A 10217-nucleotide genomic window follows, 5' to 3' on the forward strand; every position below is an offset into this window, starting at 1 on the left:
TAGACTGTGTTATAGACAATGTTATATTGTAATTTCCCATGGGTTTGTTATAAAAACTTTGTATTCAAATGTATGTTCAGACTGTTGTTTTGGTTCTTGCCCTTTAAAGGCTTCCGCTGTGCTGCGCAGGGTCTGTTTAAGTTCTTTAGTGGTTTCTAATAATTTGGAAACCATAACAGTGACACTGCCAGCCCAGCTCAATCAGAGCCACCCTGTCTCACCGGTGTGCTGGATTAATACGACGCTGACTTTCACACACAGCACCAAATCCTGATTCCCAGTCCTGGGTCCCACTGTTCCAGGGCTCCAGACAGGAGGTCTGAGTGCTTCATCAGTGCTCTAGCAGTTGCGTTGTATTTCTGTGATGAAATCCTTGTCAAAGCCAAAGAGAATCACAGAGACAGGGGTGTGATACTCTCTAGATAGAGGTGTCAGGAATAAGAGTGTTTACAGGCACAAGTGAGAGTCACACAAAGCAGCTGTAAGAGAGACTCAGTGGAGTTTTATTCACAACATGAGAGAAAATAACCAACACACAAAAACCTTTTCACACAAACAAAATCGATATTTTCTCTGTTTCTCACTCTCATTTTCTGACAGAGGATATTTTCTCTGTCCCCAGACAGAAGGAAAAGACAAAGCCAGAAAGACTCAAATGGGTTTTAAACCTTTACACAGCAAACCAGGATTGTCTGCAGGAATCAGCAATGACCTGTTAATGAATCAACGAATTAACCAAGTTAATGAATCAGAAATTAATTATTCATGATCCTTCATTAATAATAAAGAGGGATGTTTAAATATTGCAGTTTTGAAGCCAGCAAGTGCTATTTTGTCAGTCACAGGCTGTTGGACTCTGCTGTATCACACATTTAAAATCTCCATGAAGATGTGGATTTCTGGTGTAACAGTGCAGGTTCTGGGGAGGAGCCACAGCAAACACCGGTAAAAGTCAATGCCCTGCTTGAGGGGGCTGAGGCAGCAGTGTAAATGGGAAAAAAAAGAAAGAAAAAAGTGCACTGCTTGGAGCAGCGGCATCCAGCCTGGACTATCCCTATTCTGCAGTGCCATGACTGGAGAAAAAGGAGAAACCACTAAAACTATTATTAGAAACCACTAAAACTCAACCTGTCCTGGTGAGGATACACTGTCACTGTAATGAACTTGAACTTTAACAATCTCTCGATTGTTAAAAAAAGTGTAAAACACAAAGTGCAGGCAGTGCATCAAGACAATATACAAACAAACAGCAGACAATGTACAAGTAAACAAGTAAACAGTTCGAATGCAAACAATGCAGACATGTAAACAATGACTGTAGATTTGTAATAAATAAGAAATTATAATGAGGTAGATGGTGTAGGTGTGGTCCAAGGGGCATGACCAAATGTGTTCGCCAATCGCATTGCTTGTGGGCAGAAGCTATTGAAGAATCTAGTGGTAAGTGTCTGTATGCTCTTGTATGTCTTGCCTGAGGGCAGTGGGGTGAAGAGCTCATGCCCGGGGTGCTGACTGTCCTCTGTGATGGCCAGAATTCTACCACGGCAGCGGTCCTTGTCTCCCCTTGAGGGAGTCTGTTAGTTGAAGCCTTGAATTCGTCTTCTCTCAGCTGCAACTAACCCAGGCAACTAACCTGGTGCCTCTGGGGAAGTGTTCAGTGTGTGACTAAAGAGCTCCCACAGCTGTGGCTCATCCAAAATTAACTGCCCCAGCTGTGGTTGTCAAGGTAACCCATCACCCTTAGACAAGGGCTCTGCCTTCACACAGAACGTGCCACCGCTTAATGCCAAACTGGCGAGAACACTGGGGTGTAGTTGAGAATGACCTGTGAGAAGACAGAAACCAGCCAGCAGGCAGCTGGCTGATCCTGTAGTCATCCTCTGCAGGGCACTGAGACTCTCAGCCCATCTGCAAGTACAATCTGACCACAGGGAGAGCCAGGCAGGGACAGAAGCACTTTCTCTTCATGGATCTAAATGCGATCAACATAGTGGAGTGCTGGGTGCTGGTTTCAAAACCACACCCCTTTTTAAGCCACATCCTTTACAAAGGACACACCCCCTGCATCTCCAGGAAGAGAGCTCAGACAAAAAGTTCAATTTCACCTCTGCTGAAACAGCTTTCTAGTTCCTTGTGGTATTTGTGCTGAATGACAAAATGGCAACAGCAGGTATTTTCCTGGATCAAGACCAGTTCAACTGCTCTGTGTGTCTGGATTTGCTGAAGGATCCAGTGGCTCTTCCCTGTGGGCACAGCTACTGTATGGGCTGTATTAAGGCACACTGGGATCTGGATGATCACACTGGCATCTACAGATGCCCCCAGTGCAGAGAGACCTTCACTCCAAGACCTGTTCTGCGAAGGAACACCATGCTGGCTGAACTGATGGAGAAACTGAAGCAGACAGGGCTCAGCGCTCCTCCTCCTGCTCACAGTCCTGCTGGCCCTGGAGATGTGCTGTGTGCTGTCTGCACTGGGAGTCAAGCGAGAGCTGTGAAATCCTGCCTGATGTGTCTGGCCTCTTACTGCCAGACTCACCTCCAACCTCACCATGAAGTTGCCCGTTTGAAGAGACACACGCTGGTTGATGCTACTGGAAATCTGGATGAACTTGTATGCCTGAATCACGACACACCCCTGGAGTTCTATTGTCGTACTGATCAAAAATGTGTCTGTTATTTGTGTACAATGGATGAACACAGAGGTCATGATAGTGTCTCTCCTGCAGCAGGAAGGACTGAGAAACAGGTGAGGACTTTTACTGAGGGCTTTCAGGTACAGGGGAAACAGGGGTGTTAGGAGTGTGTGATGATAAGGTGTGTGTGAGTTGATCTTTACACACCATGTGTTCTGGAGATTAAAAAAAACAGGTTTTCACTGTAATAGTTCATAGAGGAACAAGGAAGTATTTCTCAGTTTCAGAGTCCATAGAATACTAGCAGTACAGCAGTGACTGACTGCTTTGTAGACACGCCTCACCTTCTCATTATTCTTTTGGAATGAATGGAATGCAACACACCTGGTTCAGCTCTGTACTCCTGTGAACTCCTGTTCATTCACTAGACTGAACAGAGAACACAGCAGTGACTGACAGCTCTGTACTCACCCCTAACTCCCATTCATTTACTGAACTGTCCAGTTAACACAGCAGTAACTGAGAGCTCTGTACTCACCTTTCACTCCTATAAATGCACTAGAAATTAAGTGACACAAATGGATGAAGACACATCATCACACGATGTAGAATCAACATTCTTATTCATTTACATGTTGTTTTTATCATTAATTATCTACATTAGTAACAGAGATGACTAGAAGGTTAATATATACTGTATTTCCAGATACTGTTTAACAATTAGGGAATGTCTGTACAACTCTCAACTAGGTCATATCGTTTTGTTTTGTCCAAAGGTATCCAGGTGTTTCTTAGCTCAATCCATGTCCACAGAGAGCTGAAATTCTTACACAGACAGACTCATCACAATAACCTCTGACTGGAACAACTGGTGCAGCTCTTCATGAATTCCTTATGGTCTGAAGTCACAGATTAGCAGATCAGTGCTCTGCCAGTTATTCAAATTATCGTGTTACTGAAGAGATTAATGGAAGGCAAATTTCATCCTCCTCTCTGTGGAACCTGGACAGTGAGTGATCTGGGGTTAGTATCCACAGGTTGGTGTGAGGACAAACTGTTCTGTCCTGCTAGGATTCCTGTTGCCTTCATCTGCCAAAAACTGGGCTCTGATAGCCACATCCTAAAAATAGCAGAACAGACAGAGGAAGATGAACCACCTGGAATGTCTCAGCTGCTGTTCTGATGGGCAAAGGCTATAGCTGAAAGAGACCTCCAGTCTACTGGTCTCCATGCCACTTGATCATGGTGTCGTTACATAAACAGGTGAGGAAGCTGGTCTCTCTACCACAGAAGATGTCACACAGACCTCTTCAACCCCCAGCACATCCTTCAGGGATCAGAACAGTGATGTCTGGAAGCTCCTGCTCCTGGTCAGGTTTCTGGGTTGTCAGGTATCTGGGCAGAGACAGAGTGTATTTTTTATGTTTAACAATGTTTAACATTGCTCACCACTGTTGAGGAAGGAAAAAAGAGCCCAGTAAGATCTTACTGTGAACAAAAAACACAGAAGTATCAATCGGAATGTGAGACCTGGAACATCAGGACCCTCATGAGCTGTCCATACAGTGACAACCCATAACAGTAAACTGCATTTGTGACCATAGAATAGAGGACAGGATATAGGACATCAATATCACCACTCTGAGAGTAACACTACAAGCTTGAGATAAGCCGCTTCAGGAATGCTGAATCAGAGGCAGAACATCAGACTGATGGAGCTGGATTCACAATTAAGAACAAAATCCTCAACCACCTTCATGAGCTTCAGCTGGGGTCAAAGAGCTCCTCATCTCACAATAGCAGGGAAACAACAGGCTTGCAGAACTTTGAAGAAAGACAGACTCACTGTCCTTAGAAATTCGGCACAGGAGCTGCGAGAGATGGAGTTATTCATTAGGGTGCATCTGGAAATGTCAGCTCCAAGAATCATTTCCTCTCTTTTCCAAATGCTAAAAGGACGGATCAACAGGATAGGCATGCATCAATAATCTTAAGGACATTCCAGTCAATCTTGTGTTTAATGGACTGTTTGCTTTAATTGTTTCAGGGTAAATCCATCTTCTAGCTTGTGTTTTGAGAACTGTAATATATGAAGGTACATTAAATCAATATGTGTTTAGGAAAAAAAAAGTAAGAAGAATATAGATTGTGATCGAAATAATCATGATTTATCAATCATGTTCATTGATCCGGCATGAAAATTTATGTACTACGGTAGCAATATCTCAGTACTGTGCAGTTGTATTTTACTCATTACACTGTTCAGTGTCTTGTAGACAATGTATCTGTGCTGAGAGTGGGGAGAGAAATGTCCTGAGAGTCTGCATTTCTCCACAGAAGCAGCTACTGACACAAACCCAGCAGAGTCTCCAGGAGAGAGAGAGGGAGCTGCAGGAGCTGAACCATGCAGTGGAGTCACTCAGAGTGGGTATTGACAAGATTGAAGCTCATTTCCATAGCTGGCCACTGGACAAACCAGTACTCCTGGGAAACACAGTGGCATCATGTGACAATATTGTCATATCATTTGCCAAACCGCTTTATACCCTACGGTGTCGTGGGAAGCCAGAGCCTACCCAGCAAGAAATGAGTGCAAGGCAGGATACACCCTGGACAGGGTGCCAGTCCATCTCAGGGCGAGTGGAAGCCAATCACACATGGGGACAATTTGGAGGCCACGGTAAAGGCCGAGAGGGGGAAATTTGGCCCGGACACCAGGATAACACCCTAGTCTTATTGAGAAATGCCCGGGATCTTTAATGACCACTGAGAGTCAGGACCTTGATTTAGAGTCTCATCTAAAAGACGGCGCTCACTACAGTATAGTGTCCCCGCAGACCGCAGTGTGGGCACCCCCCGTTGGCAACCATAGCTTCCCAGGAGGTTTCCAATCCAGGTACTGACCCAGCTCAGCCCTGCTGAGCTTCAGTGGGCTGCCAGTTGAGAGCTGCAGGGTGATATAGCTACTGGCGACATGTGATAATATTATATCTCTTAATACACCCAACAAATCTAATTTAGAACATCCAGTATAGAGGTCATGTAAAGATGTAATCCAGTCAACCAGCGACTGGAACAAGTTTTAGTTCTGAGGAGCCTAATTCACACTGATACCTAAATGTGAGGACATACTGATGTTCTCCATTCTGCCTGAAACTCTGACACTGCATCAGTATCTTACCTCAATGACTATCAGGACTGTGAGTGTGACATGAGAAGTTTAAATTCTTCCTGTGATCAAGGATAGAGGGACATCTTTTCTGTCCTCAGTTGGAGTGTTTTCCTCTGTAATAATGCTAACAATTCCTGTGTCTCCTTATTCAGAGCTCTGCACACACAGCAGTGCTGGACACTGACAGGATCTTCACTGAGCTGATCCGCTCCATTGAAAGAACTCGCTCTGAGGTCACACAGCTGATCAGAGCTCAGGAGAGGGCTGCAGTGAGTCAGGCTGAACGACTCCGAGAGCAACTGGAGCAGGAGATCGCTGAGCTGAGGACAAGAGACGCTGAGCTGAACCAGCTCTCACACACAGAGGATCACATCCTTTTTCTCCAGGTAACATCATTGCTCTGGGACTCTGCAGTAAAGAAAGATGTCTTTGGCACAGAGCTCTCCAATGGAGCTGCTTTTGGCTTCTCCTCAGGAATGTGTGTCATAGCGTATTGGGGTTTGCCTGGAAACTCCTCCCTATCTTCCCTGCTGTAGGCTGTCCAGTCTCTCTGTGTCTCTCCTGGAGCTGGAGACTCCCCCATCATTCCTGTCAGTCCACACTTCTGTACTGAGGCTGTGAGGAGAGCTGTCTTAGGACTGAAAGAGCAACTGGAAGACATCTGCAAAAAGGAATTAGTCAAGATCTCCAGAACAGGTTAGTGATGAAACATAATCTAATAATAGGAGCTATAGTCCCAGTACTGTAGAACATTTCTGTTACGATAGGTTATAATAGCTACAGTCCCAGTAGAACAGTCCAGTTACAATAGGAGTTACAGTCAGAGTACAGTAGAACAATTCAGATACATTAGGAGCCACTGACCCAGTACTAAAAAAGGACCCAATGAAGTACTAGAGGACTCAAATCTCCATGAATTCTCAACTACAGTATGTATTCTGGAATCAAAGCTCTAGACACTGAAAGAGATGGAAAACATATCCATGACTGATAAAAGTAAAATCAACACTCCAATACAGATGAAAGAACCAGCTGGTTTAATTCTACAACAGATCTGCCCTGATGAGAAATTTCTATCTGTGTCTCCCCAGTGAGTGATGTCTATAGTCTGCAGACTCCAGAACCCCAGAGCAGAGCAGAGCTTTTACACTGTGAGTCTGTTGTCACTGAGATCTCCTAGTGACAGATATCTGGAGCTCTGACACACAGCAGAGATACACCAAAACACTCTGTGACTAATATACACTCTTACACTCACACACTGATGCACACCTAGAAAGACTAATACACACTAAACTACACACACATTGATACTGTTCCATATGGGGAGTAAGGAAATGGTGAAAATCAGGATTTGACCGAGCAGTTTAGTCAAAAAATGAAATAATTATTCAACTTGTAAGTGATTTCTAGCAATACACCCAAGTGGCTGGTATAATTAGAGGCATGTGTATTCTTTGTCCTCTGACACAGCTTTGATGAGAGGAGTAATAATCCAGGCACACATGGTTAAAACAAATATTTATTACAATGACACAAGACACAAACTACACTACACACAACAAAACATACAGCACACACGCTGCTGTACGTACAGTATTTAGAAAAAAAAGCGTTTCAGAGGCCTAACATTCTCATCACCCAGAAAGCCCCAGACTGCTACTAAACATTAAACTCTTAATATGCCTACAGAGGCCACATAAGAGATGAGTTGCCTTCTAACTAAATACAAAGCAACCTGCAGTTAAATCTCTCTCTCATTGCACCCTGGAAGCCACAAAATTAATGGGAGTCATATCCCTATCCATAAACATGCACCGTAAGCAAAAAAGACGTTTCTAACTGAAGTATTCTTTACCCAGGAAACCCAAGTTCCCTAAAAACACAGAATAGCATGCTCTTTGAACAAGGTTCAAATACTCAGCTCCAGTCAGATTTGGTTTGGATGATCATGAAGTAGGGGCTCTCGCCTGGCGCAAGTTTCAAGTCCCAACTCCTGCGGACTCCTTTACCTTCTCCTTGTTTCTCCCCCCCTTTTTTCTGTGCTCTTAATGTCATCTTATATTGTGTGTTTCTGTACTGCTCCTTGACAATCGTTAATCCACACTTTACCTAGGTAATTAAGGTCAATTTTAAAATTGTTTCTACTCCAGACCTCAGCAAACATCCTCTCTGCTTTGAAGTTAGAAGTGTTTACTGTTCCAAGTGTCACAAACTTTATCTAAAATCTAAGATACACTTCTCAGTCACCTAACATTGTAACAATACACACACGGATACACACTCTGACAGACTGATACACACAATGATACACACACGTTGATAAACACACTGATACACATTTTAACAGACACTGATGCACACTCTCACATACACTCCGACACATAGTATGACTCACACATTGATACAAACTGACACATTGACACACATCTTATTTGAGACAGTGCGGCTTGCTGGAATTCTGTGTGGTACTATTATTTTCCAAGTGTGAGAGAAAAAGCTTGTGAAAAACAACCCAAAACAGTCACAGGGTTCAGGAAGTTAGCATTTACTCATGAGTGTCAGGAGATGTATGTCTGTTCTGCCTGTCTGTCCTCTGACCGTCTTCTTCTTTCCAATCAAAAACCTCAGGGTGTATCTTACTGGGCTGTGGGGGCTGGAGTTTAGATGAGATCTGCTCAGGGATTCTCTTCTGCCTGTGTCTCCTCTGACTCTCCTCTTCTGTCCAATCAGATTTCTCCCAGCTCACACTGGATCCCAACACAGTCAATACACATCTCTATCTGTCTGATGGGAGCAGGAAGGTGACCTGGAGTGACAAGGGCCAGAAATATCCTGATCACCCCGAGAGATTTGACAGCTGGAGACAAGTGCTGTGCAGAGAAGGGCTGTTTGGGACTCGTTGTTACTGGGAGGTGGAGTGGAGAGGGACAGGGGCTTTTATAGGCGTCACCTACAAAGGAATCGGGAGAAAAGGGGGCGTTGACTGTATTCTTGGGCGCAATGACCAGTCTTGGAGTTTGTGCTGCTCTGGCTCCAGTTGCTCTTTCTGGCACAACAATGTGAGAACCGCAGTAACTGACCCTCTCTCCTCCAGAATAGGAGTGTATGTGAATCACAGGGCAGGAACTCTGTCATTTTATAGCGTCTCTGGAGACACAGTGACCCTCCTGCACAGAGTCCAGACCTCATTCTCTGAACCCCTCTATCCTGGGTTTGTGGTGACTAGCTCTGTGACCCTTTGTCAGCTGGAATAGACCCTGTCCTAATGTCAGCCGGAGCTCTGAAATGCTGTCTGGTCAATTAACAATAAATCTTATCCTGCTGTATCCTGCTGTATATCTGCTGTATCTCTCAGGGATCTGGCAGGTAGTACTCCGTAACTCCGTTAACTCCGTTAACGTAGCCGTTAACTCTATGGGATGCAGAGGCAAACAATCCAAAAGCGTAATCCAGAAGCAAAGTCGATAGGCGAAGCTAGAGATCAGTTAACCAGAAAGGGCTGAGAAAAACCGAGAAGAAATCCAGAAGGCGAGATCAAAAGGGAAAAGTTAAGTCCAAAAACCGAGAAAACCAACAAGAAAATAACACGCACTAGAAAACTTTTCAACTTTTCAGGCTTTTCAATAGTGAGCAGGGTTTGGTGCGTGAGGGAACTTTAAATACTGAAAGGAAAGGAATGGGTTGGATAATTGGTTCAGGAGTGAGAATCTGTGGAATCTGGTGCCTGGGAATGTGATGGGTTCAGTTAGGAATGAGAGTGTGAAACAGTGGGTTTGGGAATGTAATGAGGTTTGCGAGTGCAGGACATGACAGTATCGGTGCCCGGACCTGACAGGAATGACTTTCTGGGTGTCTGTATGGAGAAGAAGCTCCTATGATGCTGCAACACTGGGACAGTGCCTCCTGAACATCAGCTCCATCAGGAGTCCCGGACCTGGGAGTCAGTTCCACCACCACTGCAGCATCAGTCCTGAGCTACAGACTCAGCGTCCAGTCTTATTTTCACATCCTGCCCAGTCAGTAAGACCTGCGAGGAGAACATTGTGTTGTAAACTTATCTATAAATGTTGGTATGGGTGACAAATGAATTGATTAATTGATTGTAACTGACATGGTGGATTGAGATTTATTGAGCTTTAGGGCTCAATCGAATTGTAACCCTACAGTCCAGAAACCACTGCTCCAGTCTGGGCTGTGTTATATCGTAACCCTACAGTCCAGAGATCACTGGTCCTATCTGGATGGTGTAAGTTTGTAATCCTACAGTATAGGGACTGCTGGTCCAGCCAGGGCTGTGTTGTATTATAAGCTTATAGTGCAAAGATCACTGGTTCATTGTTCATTAACATCACACATAAAAAACATAATATTAATATATTATTAACTGATTCGTGTGTAATCAAGGAC

General features: G+C 44.3%; 1 protein-coding gene across 2 annotated transcripts; it reads left to right on the plus strand.

Annotated features, from left to right (window-relative positions):
• Nucleotides 1-2144: 2144 nt before the first annotated feature.
• Nucleotides 2145-10012, plus strand: LOC148825443 (E3 ubiquitin-protein ligase TRIM16-like). 2 transcript variants are annotated; one of them, XM_088926216.1, is made up of 6 exons: nucleotides 2145-2748; nucleotides 4973-5059; nucleotides 5960-6193; nucleotides 6344-6503; nucleotides 6899-6958; nucleotides 8541-10012. In XM_088926216.1, exons 1-6 carry the CDS (start codon nucleotides 2158-2160, stop codon nucleotides 9062-9064), a joined length of 1656 nt encoding a protein of 551 aa, XP_088782342.1. In that variant the 5' UTR covers nucleotides 2145-2157; the 3' UTR covers nucleotides 9065-10012. The 2 variants fall into 2 exon arrangements, with proteins under 2 accessions (XP_088782342.1, XP_088782343.1); XM_088926217.1 differs by lacking the exon at nucleotides 6899-6958.
• Nucleotides 10013-10217: the final 205 nt, after the last annotated feature.

The sequence above is a fragment of the Atractosteus spatula genome, chromosome 10 (assembly GCF_055471065.1).
Source record: "Atractosteus spatula isolate fAtrSpa1 chromosome 10, fAtrSpa1.hap1, whole genome shotgun sequence".
In the NCBI taxonomy this organism is placed as follows: domain Eukaryota; kingdom Metazoa; phylum Chordata; class Actinopteri; order Semionotiformes; family Lepisosteidae; genus Atractosteus; species Atractosteus spatula.